Source organism: Cydia strobilella, chromosome 18 (genome assembly GCF_947568885.1).
Source record: "Cydia strobilella chromosome 18, ilCydStro3.1, whole genome shotgun sequence".
NCBI classification, from domain to species: domain Eukaryota; kingdom Metazoa; phylum Arthropoda; class Insecta; order Lepidoptera; family Tortricidae; genus Cydia; species Cydia strobilella.
Window position 1 is genome coordinate 9,336,197 of NC_086058.1, and position 25,877 is coordinate 9,362,073.

The 25,877-nt window shown below is 36.1% G+C and overlaps 2 protein-coding genes across 3 annotated transcripts; one reads left to right on the top strand and one right to left on the bottom strand.

Annotated features, from left to right (window-relative positions):
* Window positions 1-386: 386 nt before the first annotated feature.
* LOC134749205 (uncharacterized) lies at window positions 387-21,449 on the bottom strand. Of its 2 annotated transcripts, none has more exons than XM_063684073.1 (18): window positions 21,216-21,449; window positions 19,627-19,738; window positions 19,329-19,444; window positions 19,187-19,251; window positions 17,726-19,108; window positions 16,797-16,860; window positions 15,667-15,756; window positions 14,766-14,896; window positions 14,452-14,527; window positions 13,903-13,989; window positions 13,179-13,228; window positions 12,213-12,301; window positions 11,334-11,511; window positions 9,714-9,903; window positions 8,796-8,980; window positions 7,959-8,148; window positions 2,894-4,443; window positions 387-850 (listed from the first exon to the last, which is right to left on the bottom strand). In XM_063684073.1, exons 1-18 carry the CDS (start codon window positions 21,221-21,223, stop codon window positions 522-524), a joined length of 4,893 nt encoding a protein of 1,630 aa, XP_063540143.1. In that variant the 5' UTR covers window positions 21,224-21,449; the 3' UTR covers window positions 387-521. The 2 variants fall into 2 exon arrangements, with proteins under 2 accessions (XP_063540143.1, XP_063540144.1); XM_063684074.1 differs by having other exon boundaries at window positions 19,046-19,108; window positions 21,216-21,447.
* Window positions 21,450-23,281: 1,832 nt separating this feature from the next.
* On the top strand, window positions 23,282-24,189 carry LOC134749753 (DNA replication complex GINS protein PSF3). Its single transcript, XM_063684777.1, has 3 exons — window positions 23,282-23,472; window positions 23,555-23,823; window positions 23,918-24,189. The coding sequence occupies exons 1-3, from the start codon at window positions 23,385-23,387 to the stop codon at window positions 24,140-24,142; spliced, it is 582 nt and encodes a 193-aa protein (XP_063540847.1). The 5' UTR covers window positions 23,282-23,384; the 3' UTR covers window positions 24,143-24,189.
* Window positions 24,190-25,877: the final 1,688 nt, after the last annotated feature.

Consider the following 25,877-nt stretch of genomic DNA (forward strand, 5'->3'; position numbering starts at 1 on the left):
TGTCAGTAATTAAGAACAAAAAAACTATACTCATCCTTTTCTTTTGGGTGCTAGTACTAGTGTAAGACAAAGCTAGTATGATTCTCTCTGTCTATGTTTGAAAAGGACTTTGACAAACTATACTTAATTCACTTGCTGGAAAAGCCATGTTAACCAACCTAAGAATTTATGTAGCTCACCATATCTTTTAATCTTTTCGACGCCGTGTCAAACGCAAAAGCTGTCACTCGGACGCCACGTTACCGAAGTGTCAAAACTGAAATTGAACTTTATGCACGTAGGTCTATGTTGCTCTGTGGTCTGTGACGAATTAATCAGTCTGGCGTTGGACCTGCGGTGCCGATATATCCGTCATTGGCGTCCAAAAGGTTAAAGTAAACCAAACATTAAATTCTTCATCAATATATTAATTCAACATCAATTACAAATCGAGCTTAGGTATATCAGAAATTAAACAAACATAATATTCTTAATTATCTACAAACATCAATAATAGAAATTAAACAAAAATAATACTTATGTCACTTTGTATCCCGTCTAAATTCTTCAGCGTCCAAACTTGCTTTTTGGCTTTTCTCTGACATCTCCGTAATGGTTGATAGGTCAGGGATAGCACAGGTAATAGGGAATATCTGTTGCAAATTAGCGCCATAGACTGGCCTGTCATCCTGCACATCAAAATAGTTTGTGTTACTTACGTCCTCACTGAGGAGATACCATTTGGAAGTGCGAGGTTCGGGAGCGGGCGGATCTGACAGGTCGGCGGTGAGAGCGCTGTTGCATCGGCTCGCGAACGGGGTGAAATACATCGTGTTGCCGCTGTCTGCGCTTTGCACCTCTGTTGCTCTAGCTGCCGAGATAATATTAAACTTAGTCAACTCTTGCTACTAACATAAATCTAACCAAACATTTTCAGTATATATTTAATTTGATTGTATTCAATTTAATTTTATATCAGATAAGTATAAACAATTGTAAAAATCCGCCAAGTGCGAGTCGGAGTCGCGCACGAAGGGTTATCATTATCTTTTATCATTACGCAAAAACGGCAAAAAAAATCACGTTTGTAGTATGGGAGCCCAAAGCCCCACTTGTATATTTATTTTATTCTGTTTTTAGTATTTGTTGTTATAGCGGCAACAAAAATACATCATCTGTGTAAATTTCAACTGTCTACCTATCACGGGTCACGAGATACAGCCTGGTGACAGACGGAAAACCCTAAAAAACGGTCTCTGAAAAAAAAAACGCATTTAACCGATTTGCAAGACCGAAGTGATCTCATAAGTGTTTCGTGAACAAAGTTTTTTACGGAACACTAATTAAAGATGTACGCCGTACCTTATTGCTTTAGAATCAAAGCTTGAGTTATCAGTAAGTATTAAATGTAATTATGTATTCGGTAATTCCGAAAATCACCCATAAATCTATCATATCAGACCGCATTTTCGGAATCGGTATTATTTATTTATTTATTTTAAAATTTTATTCAGGCAACAAGGCCCATATTACATATACCTTACATATTACCTTATAAGGTATATGTAATATGGGCCTTCAAATCAAATATCAAATATCTTTTCCCCTCACTAGCTAGGAAAGCCGTCTTTTATCCTTTAAAACAAGCGGGGAAAAACGCATTTTATCCACTAGTGGGGAAAGTAATCTGACCTTGGATAGAGCGTGTTTAAGTAGCTTTTGACAGATAACAAAACGTAAAACGCTCATAATAATGGTTCGTTCGATATTAATTATCATTAAATAAATGGTTTGAGAATTTAATAAAAAATACCAAATTTAGCTTTATTTAATTATTTTAAGTGATAAACCTTAAATTCCATAAGAAACATTAGTTTTTTAAAATGATGTTGAATGTAATTCTGAACGCACAAGTTGAGTCGATGCAATTTCAAAACGCATAGTCAGAAATGTCAACATTGTCAACAAAATTTTTCTCGCCGACTCCGATACGTAAAAATACACAACATCCAGAGTTTTCTGTTATAATATCGTATTGTCGTAAAAAAAATTAGTGATTCCAGTGATGAAGATGATCTAACGCCTGTGGATGTTGCACTTTCCTCGCTATAGTGAGGGGAAAAGTTTTGTGTTACTCACGAGTGCAAATGTATTTTACTTCTCGTGTGTTGAAACCACTCGCTACGCTCAGGATTCTATTTTAGAACAACTCGCTTCGCTCGTGGTTCAACTATAGAATCCTTTCGCTTGCTCGTGTTTCAATTCCACACTCGCGGGTAAAATACAACTTTGCACTCTTGTATAACAAATAACTATTATTTTGCTTTTCCTTGTAGTCTGAATTAAATTATATGTATGTTAGCCTATAGTTATAGACAAAATTAAATATAAATTATTATAATTCGGCTATTTTTTTTTATAGCAGAATGCACCTTATTTATTAGCTTAGCTATGTTAGAGACACCCGTTTCGCAATTTCATATAATAATAGCAGTCGACAATACTGTCAGCATTAGACAACGTTATAGAGTCTTTTTCGAGAGTTCGCATTTTACAAAACAAATAAAGCTACTGAAAAAAGAGCTATAATCTCACATCGCACATCGTAACTGGCGAATTTCAAATTTGACTTGAAACTGGTGGCCGTTCAAGAAGTGTAACGCTCTTACGGCAGATGTCGCTAAGGTCCGCTAGACCCATATATTGGGAAGATTTGCTGACTATGGATGAGGTCTTGGTGGCAGGTGCTGGAGTATCGATCCAGAGGCCGTGAGTTCAAGTCTCAAGCAAGTTCAAGCATCGTTCGCAGACATTTCTGCTTCTTAAAAATTAGTTTATAATCTCATACTTTTCACATAAAAAACGGTTGTGGAGACAGAAAAAAAGCTTAGGTATATTAGATATTAAAACTTACCCTCACGCAGATTCGTAGCACACTGAGCATTGTCACAATACAGCTCAGGTGATGTTTTCCCACTTTCCATTGAGTTTCCACCCAAATTCTCTTTATTCTCGGAAGCGAATGAGGCCGAATTCAAAGAAATTATCGATTTGGATGCAGTGTCTATGAACTCTACACTGCCGGAGCTGTCTTGGTTCATACAGTCTCCGATTTGAAGGCAAGTCTCTGAATGGTTGTGTATGAGTTCGCTACTGTCTTCCAATCCGTGCAAAAACACACCAGACTCGTTCTCTCCTTCAGTATTTGAGCTGCGGCTAATATTCTGCTTCTTTTGAGGAGACTTTTTCTTTTTTTGCGGCTTGTCCTTCGGTTTTGTTATTTTGACTTTGATGATATCCTTTTTAATTCGTGGCTTTTTTTTGGTAACCGCAGTGACGTCAATCCTTTGATCTTGTATATTGATTTCTAGGCTGTCTGGTACATTTTTTTCACAGTAAACAATATTGACAGACGGCGGGCATGATCTCCTGCCACCGCGTGAACAGTGAGCTTTTGATTCTTCAACAATAGCAGGTTCTAGATTGACCTTCTTTTTATTTTGAGCAGTGTTTTTCTTATGGGGCGTTGAACAACGTTTTCTAGAACCCTTTTTCTTAACTTGTGTATCTACTTCCATCTTTTCTTCCCTATTCGCAGGTTTTTGAGCGCTCTCCAATAGCAGTTGCTCCAGTCTTCTGTCTAGAGAGTCTGACGACTCAACATTGACACCAGAATATGTTTTCAAGATAGATTCGGATGTTATCGACATCCTCATGCTTGAATCGTTTGACAAATTCCGTCCAGCAGAATTTGGCCCATCAGATAAATTACTCATCGCGGCCATTAGATGCTTTCTGTACTTTTCTTGCAGTTCGCAATCCTGGTTCATGAGCGGCATGGAAACATCCACCGCAGACATGAGATATTTATTATTACAAGTATTTTGCGCAGTATTGTTCTCCATCTCATTAATTGTCGGGTAATCATTTATTTCCACAATAGCACTTTTGTTTACTGATAAATTTTTAACAAATGATAGTTCTGGGGACAGTGGTAGAGACAGTATACTGGAGCTGGCTGTACCAGTTTTATTTATTGAGTCATTAGCTTTCAAAATCTCGTCACGAAGGTTACGAATTTCATTCGCTAGCGTGTCAGTTTCGTTATCATTCGCCTCCTCAATCTTATCCAGTATCTCTATAGTCTGAGACCGACGCATAAGGAATTGGTACGAATCCGATTTATATACCTCAGAGTTGATGGTAGACTGTTCTTTTCTTGCAGTTTTGAAAGTGATACTACAGGATGAATCGCTATCACTAAAGATATGTTTTATTAGGGGATATGATCTGCTTCTTTGTTTGCGTTTCAATTTCCTGCCTTTTATAGACAGGGTGGAGACGCTTAGGCGTCTCTTTCTTCTGAAGTTCATGTTAAATGGGCTAGTGTCAGAGTCTTGGTAGCCTTGACTGCTATTTGCCGAGTGGTGGGATAAGCTTTCGGGTGATGCGATGTTAGATAAGCTGTGTGGACAAAAGAGAATCAGGTTTACACACACAAGGCCATGCGGTTATATGCAGGGATGCAATTTAAAAAAAAAATATAATTAGAGATTGCTCTAATACTGGGAAAGAACAGCGTTTCGCTACTTGTCTCAGTTTTTATGTAGTCCAGTCCAATGAGTTTCTGCGCCAAACATTAGTCGACTTGTTTTTGACTTTGAAATTTGTTGTCATATCTTTTATGGTCAATTCGTAAGTGTGATATGATACGTAGATGATAGGTTCGTAAGTGTGGTATGATACGGATACGTAGTTAAGAGAAAACGAGTGTGTGCAAGCGTGAATAAGGCATTGATATGATGAGTGCGTGTGTAAGACGAATGTACATGCGGGTCACAATGGAAGCAGGGTCACACAACATTTAAAGCTATATTGATCATTAGTTTGGTTCCTCACAGCAGACTATGGTCAAATAAACCTAAAAAAAAAACCTAAGATATATTCTAATGCACCCCATATAGTCCATGGATTGTAGGTATTATTTCGTTTTTTTAGCATTACCAAAGATAGATATAACTCCGTAATAGATGGATACAGTCTAAGGAAAAAACGTGCCCCGAAAATAAAGAAAATTTGATTCTCGATCAGATGGCGCCACTACCTTTGGCCTACTCTCGTATAGAGAGCGTTGACGGTTTCGTTTGTTATTTAACAATTTTAACGCATATCAGTGAAAGAACATGGGTCAAAATGATATAAAAATAATTAATGCAAACGAAAAAATCATTTATCCAAGTTTAAATAAGTTTAATCGTATTTTTATCTTCATTTTAAGTTTTAAAGTGTGTCAATAGAGGGCAGTGAATTTATTGTGGTTACAAAATTTACTATGACAGTACCGCTCTATCCTATTATATCCTGTTTGGCATTACTAAGAACGCATGAGGATTTTTATCAGACCATCACGATTAGAATTATTGATTTGCTATTTTTAACCCCCCATGCAGAAAGAGGGGTGATGTTCTATGTTTGACGCCAATGTCTGTCTGTGGCATCGTAGCTCTCCAACGGATGGTCCGATTTCGTTGCGGTTTCTTAGTGCTCAGACAATTATAATATTGCTATGATTAGAAGAGAAAAATATATCAAACCAATCCAGCTAGTCTGCTTATAGGACTCAAACTATGATCATTATTGTTTTTTAAACTTTTAATATAATATCAATGTTAATTTTCTAGTGGCTTATCGTGATGCAAAGTTTTACTATAATTAAACAACTAGGTAAATTAAGTCTAAAACTACTGTAAATAAATACACCATTACTTTTGCAAGTGTTTATTGATCCAAATGAAACACCTGCTCCCATTCATACTTTTAACAAAAATAACAGTATGTTATATTATTATATGTACAAGTATTTTCATGTTTTAGACATACGAAACATTTCTTTTACAAGTAAAGAACAGAAATGATTTCGATTTTTCTATGTATAAAATATATTCTATATTATTATATAAAGTAAGTAAAGAATAACACAAGATGATAGATAATTAGGTAATTCATTCCATATTCTATAGAATACTGCAATCTTGTTTCTGTCAATATTCAGTAAATGGGTACTCTAAAGCTCAATAAAAAGAAAAACAGGTTTTAAGTTTCAGAAATAAAATTCAAACAAGACAATAGATTTAATAAAAAGTTGGCTGAATCTCAAAGTACCCATTTTCTGAGCTACTTCCCACATACGGACGAGTATACGACATAAAGTAATACCAGTCTTCATTGATTACATTTCATTGCAAAACACATAATGTGTATACATTTAATTTAACTCTGCAATATTATATTGCGGTCAATAAGAATAATATACATATATTAATATGTCGCAGTTTAACGCTCAACAATATTATTATTTTAGGGACCGTGCGCATTGGAGGGTCTGCCACCTTGTGGCCTAAATCAAAAACTTGAACTTGACATAGGTGACATATACAATTCGGGTACACTACATAATTCCGAAAAACGTTATGCCGAATTTCAGAATACCGAATTTTATTATTCCGATTTTAAAATGCTCGACCTATCAAAATTCCGACTGTCGTAATTACGAATGATGAAAATCACGAAGATTTATATTTCCGAAAAGCCGAATTTTGTAAATTCCGAACCACATAATTCCGATTATACCAATTCCGATGGTGACAAACACCGAATTTGACAATTACGATTTTTGAAATCACGAATTCCGAATTGCCATTATTCCGAAATTTTAAATGCCGAACCACATAATTCCGATTATAACAATTCCGACAGTGAAAGACGCCTAATTTTACATTTACGATTTTTGAAATCACGAATTCCGAATTGCCATTATTCCGAATTTTATAACTCCGAATTGACGTTATTCATACTTTAAATATCCCAATTTTTTTATTTCCGCATAACGATATTCCGAATATATTGTTAAAGTTCGTTTTCTTGAGGGTCGCAATTCTAATCTGACCTAATCCACTTTTCTGGTAACAGTTCGTTTTCTTGGGGGTCGCAGTTCTAACCTAACCTAACCCACTTCTGACAACAGTTCGTTTGCTTGGGGGTCGCAGTTCAAACCTAACCTAACCCACTTCTGGCAACAGTTCGTTTACTTGGGGGTCACAGTTCCAACCTAACCTAACCCACTTCTGGCAAGAGTTCGTTTCTGAATACCGAATTACTCAAACGAAACGTGTCTTCATTTGAATATCACAAATTTCATTTTTCCGACCTTACAAAAGACCGAATTTCTGAATTCCGAATTATCTTATTTCCGATCGGACAATGGTTTTTCGGAATTTAAGAATTCGGAAAAACATTTTTTCGGAAACGTGTGAAATCGGAACTTTAAGCTTTCGGTAAAATGACAATCGGATTTAAAATTTTCGGAAATAGCACATTCGTGATTTTCTTCCGTGTTTTTAAAAATCGTAATTTTGATATTTCGGACTTATAAATAAATAATAAATAAATAAATATTATAGGGACATTCTTACACAAATTGGCTAAGTCCCACGGTAAGCTCAAGAAGGCTTGTGTTGTGGGTACTCAGACAACGATATATATAATACCTATACAAATACTTAAATACATAGAAAACATCCATGACTCAGGAACAAATATCTGTGTTCATCACACAAATAAATGCCCTTACCGGGATTCGAACCCAGGACCATCGGCTTCACAGGCAGGGTCACTACCCACTAGGCAAGACCGGTCGTAAAAAATCGGGATTATGAAAATCGTGCTTATGAAATTCAGAAAAACATATTTCGGAATTATTGGGTGTTCCCATACAATTCACACCTATATACAGGTGCTGCCCACTACAGTTAACGCACGCTGCCTTGCGCGTTAAAGAGTTTGCCATGTCGTCGCCTAAATTCGAAACTTAAAATTGACATACATTAACACTTCTTTGCCAATAAACACCGTCCGGTGGTGCCCTCTATACTTCACGCACGTTCCCTATTGGCACAGTTTTACCGACAAAATCTACTTACTGCTTCTTGAGACTTGTTTTGTTTGTATTAGTTGCCTTGGTGGTCTGTTCGGGTTCCGGCGACGGGAATTTGTAGCGCACCTCATCCTCCTCATTTTCTTCGATTACTGGAGTTGGTGCACTTTCAACAGGTGGCTCAGGCTGTGCCTTTGCTATTGACTTCTTTGTTGCTTTGGCTTTTGGAGTCATGCCTGAAATATTACGTAATACTTAAAAAAATGGCTCCACGTAAATCTGTTAGAGTAACTTTATCCATTGTTTACCTTAACTTTTATATATTTTTGGGGTAAACCTTTTGACTCGGTAATCTGTATGTGGTATTTAACACGTTCACTGCCTACACATATTACAAAGCCGCAAGGTTAACAATTCAAATTGAGACAGTAAACGTGTTAAACTAGCGGAACAAATTTTGAGTTAGGGAGTTTTAACCTTTTGGACGCCAATGACCGATATATACGCACCGTAGGTTCGACGCCAAAGACCGATTAATCGGTCACAGACCACAGAGCAACATAGACCTACATGCATATGCATAAAGTTCAATTTCAGTTTTGACACTTCGGTGACGTGGCGTCTGGATGACTGCTTTTGTGTTTGACATGGCGTCGAAAAGATTAAACTAGGAAACGAATATAATTATAAACTGTAACATATCCTCTATTCACCCACAAATCAAAACTTGCCAAGAGAAATGCAATTTTTATTTGTCAAATTAAAGATTCAAAATTCAATGGAACGCGAGACCTTTTCATAGGGCTCAGGGTGGCTAGGGTAGAATTTTATAATGTAACGCTACATGCTACGTAATAACAGCGACATTAAAGAAAACACGCACCATTTAAGAGTTTCCTAGGGGACCTTGTTTGCCTCCCGACATTCGGTGTGCTATTGTTAACATCTTGAGCTTTTACTTCCTCTACAATTTTACTTAGCTCTACAGATTTTTTTGGCTTTTTAGCCGGGCTCTGTGCCACTACAGCTGCTGGTGAAACTGCTCTTTTAGGTTTCCCTCGTTTTTTCCTAGAAACAATAATGTAGATTCAAAATAATACACATGAAAATAACCTCGTGTTTTTTTGGTAGGTACAATAAAATTAACACTCTTGATTTATCATCTAGGTTCCTTTTAGTATTGAGCATTAAAAATATTTTTCACCTCAGCAGCTCGGACAAGCCTACTTTCGTCACTCCAGGGAGTGAAACAATGTAGCTTTTTAATTTAGTGAAGGCCATGAACTTCATACTACGGTACGGTACGGTATCGTACCGTATCGTATCGTATGGTATCTTATCGTATCGTACATATTATAATACTTTTTTTTCTGTTTATTCTGTGTAATTCGAAATACATTTTAACCTTTAATATGTTCTCACTACTGAGGTGAAAAATTATGTGTGCAACACGAGAGCAAAGTTATTTTACATCTCGTGTTTTTGAGTCCCTCGCTACTCTCAAGATTCTACCTTAGAATCACTCGCTTCGCTCGTGATTAAATTATAGATTCTTTCGCTTTCTCGGGACTCAAAATAAACACTCGCAAGAAAAACCAACTTTCCTGTTGCACAAATAACTATTGTTGCTAACTACTGAGAATTTTTCTCTGTTACCTGTGCCAAGCAGTGGCATTGTATATAGGGTTAATTATTATTTATTTATTATTAGTGAATTTAGTGAGTATGTTGATTGATGTTAATATACAGGTAGGCTGAAAACCTTCACGACACTGAAGTAAAAGTTACATTAGAATAATACCTTTGTGTAATATTTGCTTGTCCTTCAACATTTTCTTGAACAATATCCTTAACTTCTGGATTATCAGCAGGCACACTTTTTTCTTTATCTTCCTTTTGCTCCACAACTTCGTGTACTTCGTCATCTTTCTGATCTTTCTCTTCTATCTCTTTAAATATCGCTGATTCTAACTCGTTTACTTTATCGCGTACTGAAACAGAAGGAAATAATTTCAAATTTTAAATCACATACAGTCATGATAAGATGCGTCCAGATCTTGCGAATACGCCGTGAGCACAGAATAAGCAATAGGGTATTTGACTACTAGTCAAATCAGTTTCTTTTTTCGAACTGTCAAAACGGTTTTGCTGCTATGGAATTTATATGAAACACTAGCATGTGACGTCACAATCAAATTACCTACTCTTTATAGTTTTATACGGGTTTTAAATAGAAATTGTGTCTAAAAATAACTGCTGTCTCCGTTTCTCTATTAATCTTCTGGTGCTTTATTTCATGCATGGTGTAAAACAATTTATTTTAAATACAGTCAAATACCCTATAGTATTAATATTATCATACAGAACGGCCACGCACCGCCCCGCCCGGATGCGAATTACCTCGCCCCGCGACAGTAGATTGACGACCGTTTGCCGACCGCTCAGAAGCAACTTACTCACACAATGACGCATGACGTTGACGCGTGTACAGACGTACCGTTCACACATAGAAACGCAAATGATTTTTGAAGTATGGCGTGTAAGCTCTGTGCCGTGACTATCGCACGGCCTCTGAAGAAAAAATTAAACGCAGTTGCATCTTACATTCTATTTTTTTTTTGCGATGTAACGATACCGATAGCGATTCCGATATATCGGCCGATATAATCGGCAGGTCGACATATCGGCATCGCCGATTTAAATACAACTGATATCACAGTTCGAAAAGCGCAAATACAAAATGATTTGCGAACAGACTATCTGCTAATAATTTGAATAAACTTTGATTAAAAAAACAACTACCTAAAGTGAACTTTAATTTGACTGATTTAGATTTACTTTTGCTTTGATTACTTGATGATTACCTAAGTAAATCTTTTCTTTGATTTTGATTTGGCATTTTTCTTTATTTTTATTTTTGGGTTTTTACATTTCACAAAATCGAGTGTCTATTAAACATAAGTTGTATGCATACTATTAAGTACATTATTCTTTATTTATTTAATTTACTAAGCCATCGATATCGGTATCGACGATTATTTACTTTAAAAATCGGTATCGATATCGTATCGGCAAAATCATATATCGTTACATCCCTATTTTTTCTAAAGATACCGGAACTGTTTTACCTAGAAGGGAAGGTAGACCTCAATAATGTGTGTTTAATGCCATTATGAGGTTTGTGATCAAGGAAGATGTTTAAAGTCTATCTATACATAACATTTTATTCTATATATATATATATATGGCATTTAAAAGTCGGGATCCTGGTATTGGAAGCCCTAATATTAAGCTACTGTATGATCCAATTGACCCATTTCTAACTTAAAATGTGGCTTTCCATCAGAGAAGCACTACTTGCCTTAGAACTGGGTTTATGTGTTGCCAGTGACCCTCTAGTTGTACTTCCTTAAATATTTACCTGTATCCATGGGCGCCTCAGTAGGTATAACCGAAGGGGTGATGGGTGTGGTGTTCCCGCTCGACAGCTCCACACAAGTGACCGTGTCAGCTTTCTTCTCCGAATCCTTGTGGAAAATGGACACCACTTGCGCCAGAACTGGGTTTATGTGTTGCCAGTGACCCTCTAGTTGTACTTCCTTAAAATTTAGAAATTGCAGTGTATAGAATTATAGATAGTGTGAATAGATCTTAGGCGCAGCACAGGAGCTCAATTAGCCAGTAATCTAGCGCCTGGATATCTAAGGTCACTGAATGTTTTCAGATATTCTGTGAATATTGAGATTTAGTTTAGGCTCTAACTTTCTGATAAATTCGGCTCATGTGCGGTGTATAACCAAACGGAGCCGCCACTTCTGAAATTTGGTGTACAAAAAAGTCTGCTAATTTTTGCGGGGGAGGGAAACGTCAAATGTATACGTAACGTCAAAATAGCCATGTCAGATAAACGTCAGTCCATACATTGTGTATGACCATTGGACGACTATTTTCGACAGAGGGGAATGCCTGTTAATGGCTACTCCGTTTGTTTATATCCTCCTAGGCGGTGTGCCTTAATAGTATACTGACGTTTGGCCGCCAAATATGTCAAAGTCGTCAACTGACGCGCGTGGCTACAGCTATTATCAACCTTCGTGCCACCGCACACGATAGACGTGGCGTTCGAACGGTCAAAAATGTCAAAGTAACCTACACAACATAACACATACATAACATAACATACATAAAACAACAGTTATAACGTTTTAGAATGTAACTAATGGCTATCAAAAGGAAAATAAATATGCACAAGGAAGTGTAGCAATAAAAATAAATCAGTTAAATCATCTATTTAACTTACTTGATCGTTTTTAGTGAATTTGATTTTTAATGTTTCTTTGTTGACCGGTTTTTCCATAACCCCGCTATATCGTCGCATTAATTCATTTCCTGAAACAAATTTATTCAGGTATATTAATAGAGATCTCATAACTTATGTGTCATACGTATAAAGTCAGCTGGTAAATAAAATTCACAAACAAATCTTTCACAACTCTTAGAAACGTATTTTCGTGAAGACAACACTTTTTTTTTATTGCGCGCCCACAATCACATACACACATACATACAACACACACATATACATAATACACATATACATGTAATCTTATAGACGTGGACGAAACACACAACACAAACACGGCAAGAGTACCGTAATTAATAGGGAATATTACGCGAAACTCTGCGTAGGGGGCGCCACTACCACAAACTGAGGGTCTATCGCGAAACAAGAAAATCGAAATTTCGTTATCTAACATCTCTGTCACTCTTGCTTCGAGCGATAAAGAGACAGATAGCGAAATTTCAGATTCGCGTTTCCCGGTAGGTCCTCTGTAAAAGTATAAACAAACCGCCTTGATGGATCAATGTCATATTTTATTATCTCTGAAAACTTGTCAAAAATCTGTTAAAGGTACAGTATGTACAAGTTACTCTATGGTTTACTAAAGGGGCTAGTGCTGCACTCTGGTGGCAGAACATTGCAGTAATACCCCCTTTAAGGACTTTTAATTTGTTGTGTTTGTGAACATGAGAACCATTTAAATTTAAAATTGCATAATTTGTGATTAGCCTCGGCCGAGGCGGCGCGAGCGAGGCACGTCTTCACCAGCCGTGTTGTGCGCGAGGAAATTGCCTCGCGCGTATGCTCGCTTTGTGTGGACCCAGCTATTCAAGATTTTTATTAAATCAGGTGAGAATTTATCAAGCGAATAATTATGAAAACATTTAATCACAAATGTTTGTATGTACCTATTGTATAACATACCTTGAACACTTTCTTGTCGGCTTGGCGGTAATTTTGTGCGATTTTCGGTCCTGAAAAATAAATTAATAAAATGTAATCGTCAAACAACAACATGAAAACCCGTGCTGGTTGTCATCAAATCAAAGATAGATATAACTCCGTAATAGATGGATCTAAGGAAAAAATGTGCCTCGAAAATCACGAAAATTTGATTCTCGATCAGGTGGCGCCACTAGTTTTGGCCTACTCTCGTATAGAGGGCGTTGACGGTTTCGTTTGTTATTTATAATTTTAACGCATATCAGTGAAAGAACATGGCTCAAAATCATATAAAAATAATTAATGCAAATAAAAAAATCATTTATCCATGGTGGTTACAAAGTTACTATGACAGTACCGCTCTTCTTCTTATATATCCTCTTTGCATCGAATTAATACTACTAATAGTAGAGTACGCTGTACATATCGATATCCTAGTTCCCAATCGTACTAATTGAAGAGAACATTTTGTTGTGATTTGTACCATAGACACAAACATAAAGTTGTTATTGCAATCAAATTTTCCGCGTAAGTAGTAGGACTGTGTACTAGGGTATCGATGTTAGTCAATCACGCGAAAAGGCCGAATAGTGAACAGATGTGGATGAAATTTGGTGTAAAAAGAATATAACTTGGACATATTTAAGAAATTATCCGCAAGCTGGTGACGTCGCAGGCAGTTGCTGGTATTTGTATGATTACTTACAGGGGTGAAGTGACAGAAGATACCGAGATAGAACTATCCTTTTCTTCTTTATCTAGCACACCATTAGACTTGGAATGTCCAAGTTTTCTGTAAGTACAAAACGTAAAAAAATATATATAATACTATTATACCATGAAAATAACCACAGGGCATTGAACTATTATTACTAACGTATAGAACCGGCACAGAGAACCAGTATTTTGCGCCATGAGTTGATGCTGTTTTGACATCAAGCCATAGAAGCGGAGCGTGAATCTCGCGACCTAAACGCGTAAGCGCCACGAATTTTACGGCGCTTACGACGTTTTGGTCGCGTGGTACAGGTTGTGATTGCGACAGTTTCATTGTTTGGTATGGCTTCTCTGTAGTAATCTAGTAATAATAACTCAATGCCATTGGGCCCATTTCTCGAACGATATTAGACTAATAATATTAGTCCACGAACTGTCAAATCGTATGGGTTACCATGGCAACACACTAGTAATATTAAACTAATATCGTTTGAGAAATGGGCCCCAGCTCTATAAAATCTGCCGATATAACTCTTACTTTTTTAATTCGTCTGTTCGTTTCCTTTCTTCGATATATTTGGATTTCCAATAAGAATCATCTTCTTCGGGATCACCTGTTGAGAGAAGTTAATTTATAGTTAGTTCTGTTAAAATCTCCCTTTAAATCAGCTTATGGCATAATCAGACATTATAGTGAGGCAAGGATAATTTTTTTTTAGCGTGAACTATCGTAAACTTGATTATTACTGATTATACAATTGACGATTCAATTTACTAAAGTAACAGTGGTCTTATAATGACAAAGATTACACAAAATAATCAGTAATATCACACAGCGGGATTTCAACTTACTCTCAGGCAGGAAAGTGACATAGTTCTTGACTAGTTTGCCATCTTTGACCAACGGATAAACCTTCTTCCCCAGCATGACGAACAAGCCCCCTTCCTCCTCGAGGGACATTATTCGGGCTGCACGTGGTTTCCTGCGAAAATAGGTAACGCTAACGTTAGTGTCCACAACAGTAGGCAACTTTAAAGTTTTAAAGGCCTGTGCACACCGGGTGCGTGTGCGCAGATATGCACGTGCGCGTTGTAATTTACAGATACTTATAACAGACGGCACACTGCTTGCTTGACGTTTGAGGCCAAAATTTTAGCGCACGTGCATGTGTAATCACCACCACCCAGTGTGACCTGGTCTAAATAATTGAACCGAAGCAAAGAAAAGTTCAATTTTAGATTTAAAACTTCAAGGTCGTTGATTGGCTACCAAATGTAGACCCCTGTAAGTTGATTATTTAAAGTGGACATGGCACTATGAACGAGAAATCCAATGACAGAACTCTCGTTTTGGTTAGGGGATTAACTCTTTAAAAGGCATATGGGTGCTAGGAATTATGCAAAATTGAACCCTGTCACTCTAAAATAAAGTTCAAAATTAGGTGGGAAATATATTCCCTCTGCCTTATAGGCTTAAGAACGTCATTTAACAATACGTCAATCGTCAACGTAAAAATGTCAATAATGGTAGTTTGTGTAAACAAGACAGTTGTTGGGTTTGATATTCTTTTAAGAACCGCTTTTTGTAAAGTGTCAATCATCCAAATTACTTGTAAGTCCAAAATTTTCGGTATATTTAAATCAGTTTTTCTCTAATTCTTTTACAGTTATCTATCATTAAGTAGGTACTTTGTTTCACTATCGTCTTTCTAGGTATACAGACAATTTTATATTTGACATATGTATTACTTACAGATATTTCCTAGCATATCTGTTCCTTCTGCCGTGCGGAGGTGACACGTACTCGCTGTCGCTAGTCGATGTCCAGTCGCTGGAGTCCGATCTATAATCATGAAAATAATCACAATGATGATCAAAAACTAGTGCCTACGCGAATTCTTGGGATTAGTTGTCAAGCGGACCCCAGGCTCCCATAAGCCGTGGTAAAAAGCCGGGATAACGCAAAGAAGATGATGATGATGAATCATAATGATGATTGTGGCCTACCAACAAGCTATTGTATATATAATTTTAACCTTATAGAGGGTGGAAAAAATCAATGGGCCCTGGAGGGAAAGTGCCTTAAAACCTTATGTTAGCTCATTTTACTTAAAAGAAACATTGTTTTATTTTTTAAAAGAAACAAAACTGCAGTTAAAGATTTTTCATTTGTTTTTTCAATTTCGCCTATCTAAAATTATCCTTGAGTACTAAATAATTGATTTTATGGATTTTTTTTTTTTATAATTTATTTTCAGACAGTTACAGTCCATAGTTGTTAGTATTAAATAAATAATTTTGTACGACAGACGAGTGTAAGACCTATTGTTTCTTGGAGAAATGTTATCATTAACATTAACTGTATCGACTAGTAGAATAAAATAGCAAATTTTTATTTTTTGGAATTTTTAGTTTGTTTAATTCCCGGGCAAGAGAAGCTAATTTAAAAAATCTCTGAATGCAGTTTTGTTTCTTTTTAAAAATAAAAGGATGTTTCTTTTAAGTAAAATGAGCTAGCTTAAGGTTTTAAGGCACTTTCCCTCCAGGGCCCATAATTTTTTTCCACTATAAGTGATAATGATAAATTGTATTTATTATTGTCGGTTATTTTTTTATACCATAATATAATAAGAGACAGTAATTGGCAAAATAGATCAATAATAATATGAAGCCGTTAAGGAGATTTGCAATAGTGGTACAGTCAAGGTATTAAATAAATATAGATACGGACAAGTGGCAAACATATATACACAGTACACACTACCTTAATGCATGAGCAATAAGGTCGTGTCTACATATATTTGGCAGTTTGACCGTTTCGATATTTAATACCTTGACTTGAGGGAAAATGAAACATAAGTTGAATGAATAAATTAAACTCACTCCACTTTACGGTGGGAGGTTGTCCTCTTGCGACCATTAAATTTTCTGCTTTTGGGAGCGCCACCTGAAAAATTATCTATTGTTCATAACACTAACATGTTATTGTTAGTTTTGTCTTATTGGCTATGAGGAAGAGTAAGCAATAATATTTCAAAGTTAATTTAGTAAGGCATGGAAGTTTTGTGAACCAGTACACCATACCGTAAGCATACCCGGGGTTTTAGGTGGGTAAATCATTTCTTTGCATATTGTAAGATAGTTACAAAACTATGAATTAATTATAGATAAATAGTAAGCTCCCAGCCTCCCAATGTGCTTAGGAATTTTAAAAGTTTATGTTCTTAATATAGTTTGTACCTATATATTTTTGGCTAGTGTAAAACATTCCCAAACCGAAAACGTGGGGAATGACCATAAGTTATATATTGAAATCTGGGAAATATACTGTTATACCATAACGATATTAATATAATCAGATTCAACCATTTTATATAATAAATAATTTCCACAACACGCATCCAATTTGAGTTTCCCTTTTTTGCAGTGATTTTAACAGTAAATTACGTATCAGCACTTGTAAATTCCAGGAAGTATCTTCAGCACCTATTGCTCGCATAAAATGTAAGGCACTATAATATATATATATATATAAGATCGATTCGTCTCGAGTGGCGACCATGGGGGGAAGAGCGTCCTCAAAGTAGACCCCAGATGCGCTGGGACGACGACATTAAGAAGACTGTGGGGAAACAGTGGCTCCAAGTCGCACAGAACCGCGACGAATGGCGCAAAATGAAGGAGGCCTACACCCAAAGGGTAGAAAAAGGCTAAAGAGAGAGATATATATATATATATACACAAATATCTGAAATATCCATACACCTCTCGACTTTAACGTAACATTGAAATGTCTATGTCACATGACTTACCATTAGAAAATCCGAAAATGCTAGCTAATTTTTTATCCTTTTGAATTTTGAAAGATGAACGGGCAAGAGGTCTATGGTGGATATCAGAGTCATCGGCACTGTCAGAGGTGGTACGAGAGTTTAGAAGAATAACACCATGCTGTGTTTGTTTATTGGTGTTTTGATCTTCATTTACTTTAGTTCCATCACTCATTGAATCATTATTCTTCTTTGTTTCTGCAGCATTTTGCGCTTGCATTTTTCGCTGGTCATTGGCGTTTTCTTTATTATTTGAATCTGAATCACTATATTTTGTCGTAGACAACTGTTCAAATAAACTGACACTTTTCAAGCATGGGTTAACAACTTGCGGCTCTACATCTTTAATGCCTGTGCTACTATCTGAATGTATTTCATGAACTTTGTCATTATTTAGAGAAGGCTTTTTAGGAGATTCTGGACTTTCAGCTGTATGTTTGTCTTTTGCAGTATCTGTGTTATTCGCCTTTTCTTCATTAGAGTCGATAGTGATTAGTCCATCAGAACCTTTTTGTTCTGGCTCTTGACATGACATCAAGTTGGTTTTTGAATTTGATTGTTTATCATCAACCTGGCTTTCCTTTTTCCTATTTCCTCTTTTACCATTGTCATGTGGTGAAGGTGTAGGTGACGGAACTTCAAGTGTAGTATGATTTTTAATAGCTTCTTGATTATTAGGAAGTAAACTGTCAGTCATTGGAATGGACTGATTAGAACTGGCTTCCTTATCTTGACTTGCAATATTTCTGCTTATCTCCTTATCTATGTCTTGTGCAAGAGCTTCATCAACTAACACCATAACATCCTCCAATTGAGAAAATGCTGTGTCATCAGGAACTACTATTGGTTCTTCAGTATTATTTTTGTTATGATTTATATTTCCTGCTTGTTTTTCATTATCCCCTTCTCCAGTTGTTGTGATTTTGGTTGTGTATTGTGTTTCATTTGGTTTCAGAATGCTCTGGGATGAAGTAGGATTTTCAGGAGTATCTGATATTTCGTCTTGAGCTACATAATTTTCATCTATTTGCATGGGTGGTTCAGCATCAGAACAATCTTCGTCTGTTGCAAAATCATCCAAAACCTCTTGCAACATAGGTGTCAAAGGTTCTGTATATTCTATGAAATCCCGAACAGACTTTAATGCTGGTTTTGATTTGTTTGCAGTATCTTCATTTTGTTCTTCGTTGGCATTTTCGAGATCACTTTGCATGTCCTCAGCAGTTTGGTAACATGTATCAAGTATAAGGGTCTCAGTGGATGCTCTGTTGTGTACTATTTTTGAACATTGGGTATCCTCACCTGTAGCATTTTCTTCTGTATTTTTTTTGCTTGTACTTGGCTGGTCATTTTCATCATTTGCACCTGGAAAATATTATGAACAAATGTCATCCAATATTTTTACAATTGATTAGCAATACTTAATACAAAATATTTCTGTACCATTGTTTTTAGAAGTGTTCACAGGTCGCAATTCCAGTCTTCTGTCTTTTTGTGTAAGATTCATCCTGTAATAAAAAAAAACCTATTTAATATCTCCAAGACATAAATAAAACAAATAGAACTGGATGAAATTATCAAGTACCCTCGCTTGAAGCTTAATATCTGATCAGGGTCTAGCCTGTAATATGGATTAGTAATGTCTGGTAGGATTCTTTTTAAGAATGTTTCTTTGAGGCTCTGCCAGGTTCTTTGTGTCAACTGAAACAAGATGGTAATGAATAAGAATTAACATATTTTATGTATGAAATTAACCAAATATAAAGAAAACTTATACAAATATTGCATTGCAAATTCAGCTTGCAGCGGGACTATTTGAAATTTAATTAACTGAGAGAAAGTTAAATATCCAGCAACTCAAAAAAAACAGTAAGTTAACTCACATTAGAATTGGCAAACTCCATCCACATCTTTCGGCCCCTTGTTTCACCGTACAAGCGGTTTACTGATAGGTAATCCACTATTGATTTCATTTCACGCAATGAATAAGATTTCCTGAAATTTCATAATATTATTAATTTTACTTAGTTAAGAAACCATTGACAGTTAGGTTTTTGTCGTTATCAACTTGAAGATATGGTACAATAAAATCAAAATACAATCAAGTACTTTGATATCCACTAATTATTAAAAAAAGTGCTGCTTGAAAATGAGCATTTGTTAAAAAAAATTACCATATCAATATCATGCATGGCCAGAATTTAGTGTTCAGTCTTTATGTTCAATTTTCATACTACAGTTAGACCAAGAAAAGTCTGGAGAGATTTTGACAGCACACACAGTGCCCGTGTTAGTTATAAGTCATAATTTCATAGAAGTTTGACGTTTAAAATAACACCTGCACCGCATGTGCTGTCAAAATCTCTGCAGATTTTTCTTGGTTTGACTAACGTATTTAGGCATTGTAAAGTTTAGGTAACATTATCATTGCCTTGAGCAATGTTTACCAAAATATAGATTGCAATGGAACATCTAGTGTAGTGGGCTGTAAAATATAGGACAAAGCTTTTTAGTTCAGTGAACTTAGAGCACCAATGGCCTGGGTTGAAATGAAATCATGGTTCATGTACTATAATCTTATCTATAACAAGGTATGGGTGTGGAACCATATGTCCATACTAGGCTTGAGTCAGTCATGAACTAAGAACTGTTAAGAATGAAATCCCGTGAAGGACCAAAGGAACTAAATCTTTTTACACAGCCTTAATCGCTCTTTAGGTCCTTTAGTTCAGTGGGATTGGAGAGTGCTCGACTGAATGAAACAGTAAATGGATGGAATGAAACGGTTGACAATGTCGCTGGCACAAGTGTGTATGAGATGAAAGAACAAGCTAACACTATTACGCCTTTACGCCCATAAAATATGAAGTAAAATCTAATATTTTTCTACATATTAGATTTTTTTAAATTCTGATAAGGTGTTTTAATGTTTCGTATCCACACATTGTATCATACAAGTTGAATTGTTTTCTCTAGTGTATTCAAATATGAGGGTACTTCAACAAAACCAGTCTGGATTTGTCAGGTACGCAATCACATGTGCTCTCCCGAATTTCGGCGATAATATCGCGATATAATATATTCAGTTACCAAAGATTGGAAAAAATGTAATGAAAAACCAATTCCTGGCTCTCAACAACAGAACTGAACTAAATTAACTAAAAGAGCGAACTAGTTTGTTTGACCGAGAATAGAGCGCTCACTGTAGTGACCGAGTAAGAAATGTAGGTAGATGTATCTTATAGTTAACCCAAAACCCTTGAGTTGCAATTATCAAGTGGGGTTATATCCCACTGGTCACATTTCTTTGTTAATGGATAAAATTTGATGATTTCATCAAAATAATATATCATAGTAACTGCATCTTGGGTGTACCAAAGAAATTTTATCATATTTTGTACAATGTAACTTATATTGGACTAGTAACATTAAAAACCTAATAATAGTAATTCTAAAGTAAATCAAAACATACCCTGACATTTTGAGCGACGCTTTCCACTGGGCTCCTTTTCCTTATGTTCCCAAGCCGAATGCCTGTTGCAGTTTTAAACAGCTTCTAATGATTGCATTGCATTCTAGATAACAATTCGCATTGGACTGTCAATTTTTGCTAACAGTTATCATTATCAAAGGGATTTCACTCACGCTTCGCTATGTTTGATTTGACTGACACGAATAATAGACGATTTCGACTTGTCTGCGTTGCGCCGCCGCTTGTTGCATTACAAAGCCGGTTTCATTCAATAATTCATTCGTTCACTTTGGTTGCCACAAAATAAAGGGCCCTATTCATGCGCTTGCATACAGCTCGTAACTCCAACCATACTCCAACGTGACTTACGTTAAACTAAAGGGGTTATTACACTGCTAAATTTAGTGACTAACAAGAGGGACGCCGCTATACGTGAGACGCGATATGAGATACATCCTATGATTTTCACGTATAGCGGCGTCCCCCTTGTTAGTCACTAAATTAGGATAGTGCATTAATGCTAGGTCTATGGGATAGTGTAATAAGCTCTTAAACTGATCACTGATGGGGTCTATAGATGTCAAAACTTTGCTTCGATTCATCGTTACGATATTTCAAGGTCGAATTTATAGCCGATCGACAAGTTTGTCAGTAGAAAAAGGCGCGAAATTCAAATTTTCTTTGGGATGGTAACCCTTCGCGCCTACATTTTTTAAATTTACTGCTCTTTTCTACCGACGGAAATGGCTTGAGATACTATAAATTTACGGTGAGGAATAAAAAAAAAAGTGACACGATGACAAGGACAAACATCAATAGCGCTTTCTATGCTACTCCTACTGAAATTTCCATAAGTGCATCTCGCTCGGTCATCTGAGGGCCTATCGCGAACCACGTTCGACGTGTTGCCTCCCTGTCACAGTTACGTACAAATTTACAAGTGCGACAGAGTGGCAACACATCGAATACGACGAATACTGAGCTATGCTCTTGACAGCTATGGGCTCACAACTAAGACCAATATCGATGAATTAGAAAATATGCAGAACAGATTTTTAAAATTACTTGTTAACCATAAAACTAAACTCAAATGTTAAGGTAACTACAGACTTCTATTCAAAATTTGCAATATTTTACCAGTTAGTTTAAAACATAAATACCTCAAACATAAATAGCGATCAATAACCATGGCAATGGCCGCCAAGAGCTTAACTCAGAGGATGCATTAACACCAGTTAATCATACTTACATCACAAAGGCTGTGACTTCAGGCAAACTATGCGTTCCTAGAATTAATAACTACTACGGGGACAGAACCCTTAGAAAAAGAATTCGATACTTACTTAATAGTTTGCCCAATACCATAAGATGTGAAAATAAGAAGTCTAAATTTAAATTTATGTTAAAAATACACGACCTCAATATTTTGTAGTAATTGCACTACTATATAATTAAGTTAAATAAGTTAAGTACATATGTAACTAGAGACTGACGACCCCACAGTCAAACTCTTTATTGAGTTTTGCGGGGCTATGATTATAGTAAGAATACTCTGTATTTTATCATAGAGTAACTTATACTAGAGCGGTACTGTCATAGTAAATTTTGTTACCCCAATAAAATTCACTGCCATCTGTCGACACACTTTAAAACTAAAAATAAATATTTATAAAATACGATAAAATGTATTTAAATATGGATAAATGATTTTTTTTATTTGCATTAACTATTTTTATGATTTTGACTCATGTTCTTTCACTGATATGCGTTAAAATTGTTAAATAACAAACGAAACCGTCAACGCCATCTATACGACAGTAAGCCAAAGCTAGTAGCGCCCTCTGAACGAGAATCAAATTTTCTTAATTTTTCAAGGCACGTTTTTTCCTTAGACTGTATCCATCTATTACGGAGTTATATCTATCTTTGATTTTATTAAATAAATAAATAAAATAATAATAATTACATGCTGGATAGTGAATGGACCTCATAAAACCCAATTGACTTTGACAGCGGCCATAAATATAAAAAAAAAACTGACAGCTAATTTCGCGGGAAATCGGCACTGACAGTTGTATTGCATGCAATGCATGCATCCATGCATTATTATTGATATCAATTGTAACTTAATGAAGTCAAAATACAGGATATATTCTTCAAAATATTGCTATGGACAATTCTTACCTATCTATATCAGACATATTAGTCACAAATGAACGTGTTCCATGCAGATTTTTACACGATTTGCCAAAAATGGGTTAGTATACAATAAACACATATGTTATCTTATATTTTTTCTTCTTATATAGTTTTAATACATTACGATTCGTATCCCACAGGATTTTTAGACCCGTCAGCCGCTGAAGATGACCTTAAAGCTGGTTCAAACCTTGACTTGCCACTGTGGTTAGCAGAGGCATTGAATTCGAGAAGGCCTCCCTTGTTGAACGTGGACCTGCCTAAAATATACAAAGATGCTTACAGGGAAATACTCAATGCAGATGCCTGTACAGTGGACATGCACAAGCTAGGGCCCCATTTCTACGAGCTGGGATGCTACGTGGCGAAACATGATATAAAAGGCGAAGTGAAATCTACTTTAATCAATGTAAGCATTCATCATATTTATATTTCGTCCAACTTTTTGGCGTGTTAACTATCATTCTTATTTTAAAAATCTGTAATCTTTGCATTATTTTTAGACTTTTAGACAAAGATTCCGGATGCTTATGGCTGCCAGTGTGTCCAGTGACTCGATTGGTTCCATCCAGCCATTGTCTGCTAGCGAGAGAAGACGCGCAGCCTCCGCTGCTGTCACAGAGAAGGCTCTGTCCAGCTGGTTACAGAGAGGAGACTGCCCTCTCACTACTGCTAACATGGTGGCTAATCATAGGAAACGGAAACGGGCAGAGATGGAAATGTTGTAACAATAACAAGAAAATGTAAATGAACTAAAATTATGATCTTTATTTAATTGTGCATTCTGATTTTAATTTTAAAAAAAGTTTATACATTTACATAATTAGTATCACTAACTTCAGTTTTCTATACTGTTTGTAAACTGTTTTTAAAATAATATTTATTTAATTATGAAGTCAATATATACATTTTTTACTGCATTTGAGTTAGTGATAAGTTAATTAATTGAATACGAAAAGTTTAATCTGATTTATTATTATTATTATTATTTGTAATGCAGGCAGGCAGTTTAAACAACTGATAATGCCTGTATCCAGAGTCATAAACCAAGTTCTCAGTGTTGAGTAGAATTTGCTTTGTGCTTATCTAATTTATTCTTAAACTCATTGACACTTTGGGCCGCTACTACATCCCCTGGGAGTTTGTTCCAAGCGTTGACCACTCTGTTGCTATAGAAGTGTCTATGAGGATTATTGTAGGACCTGTGAGACACCAGCTTATACTGATGACCTCTCAGACGGTTGTTACTATTGCGTTCTAGCATCTTATTTAAAAATGTATTACATATTCTAACATAATGAGCAATCAAATACACACATTAAAATTAATATACAATTATTAGGATTAATATTGTGTATAAACTTTTTTTGAAATGCATGCATATGTATATGAGATGTTTTTGTTAAGACTTGCCCTTAATGCATACCACCAATGAAGGTAGGAGTATGTTCTACTGTCTAGATTCTTGGCAGTGTAAAATATCAAGGGCCTGACACATTTCCTATCTTGGCTGTAGTAGTGCATAATTATTTTCCTTCGTATTTTCACGGAAATGTACGAACGTGTCTTGCTATTTCAGTCATTCTCAGTACAAAAAGTAATGACAAATACGAACGTTTCCGAGAAAATACGATGGAATTATGCAGTACATCTGTATAGTTTGCGTCTTCTCAAATGATGTTTACGTCTAAGACCCCTATCTGTTAAACAAAAGCCATTGTTTCTTTTGTTCGAGCGGTCGGCCATTGTTATGCACAATGGCACGCGCTCAGAGACAATGCACGCTCGAAAAAAGAAACAATGGCTTTTGTTTAACAGATTAGGGTCTTAGACTTAAAAAATATTTGAGAAGATTTAGAGAAGTCCCAAAACTATTATCACAGTTGCATTTATAATGTGGGCCAGTATAGACTGAACTCCAAACGCTCATATTTGTAATTAAGCTTAGGTTTAAATTACACTAAAACAGGCTCTGATCTGAATTAATTAGACTATTTATGAGTAGGGAGCCTGTTATTGGTAAATTATCGTTACAGGGTGTGTAGACAAGATGCCAATCGTTAACGCTCCGTAGCTAACGAAACTGTCTGTCGCACAAATAAGGAAGTGAAAGAGAGAGATAACTACGCTACGCTACGGAGCGTGAACGATTGGCATCTTAAATTGTCTACGCACCTTGGTAATTTATGTAATGTGTAATGTACAGTTGCCATCAGATATATCGGAGCGGCCAAAGTGTTCACAATATCTGAACGCGCACTCTGTCGCCTTGACAATAGAGGCATGTTCAGATATTTGTGAGCACCGTGGCCGCTCCAATATATCTGATGGTGACTGTACACATGTATTTAAAATGCAAAACCCGTTTCTAATTGACCCTGACGCTTCTTCCTTGAAGCTTCTTTTCGCCATCGCCCTACGCGACAACATTACCATCCTCACCACTTAGATGGCTGGCAGTCC

Bases quoted from the DNA above. Each gene is read 5' to 3' on its own strand.
- LOC134749205 (XM_063684073.1), bottom strand. The intron at 14,897-15,666 runs GTAAGTAATACA...CTATTTTCGCAG, and splicing joins AGATATGCTAGGAAATATCT to GAAACCACGTGCAGCCCGAA. The intron at 11,512-12,212 runs GTAAGTTAAATA...CTAAATTTTAAG, and splicing joins AATTCACTAAAAACGATCAA to GAAGTACAACTAGAGGGTCA.
- LOC134749753 (XM_063684777.1), top strand. From the start codon at position 23,385: ATGGACAATTCTTACCTATCTATATCAGACATATTAGTCACAAATGAA. The intron at 23,473-23,554 runs GTTAGTATACAA...CGTATCCCACAG, and splicing joins ACACGATTTGCCAAAAATGG to GATTTTTAGACCCGTCAGCC. The intron at 23,824-23,917 runs GTAAGCATTCAT...CATTATTTTTAG, and splicing joins TGAAATCTACTTTAATCAAT to ACTTTTAGACAAAGATTCCG.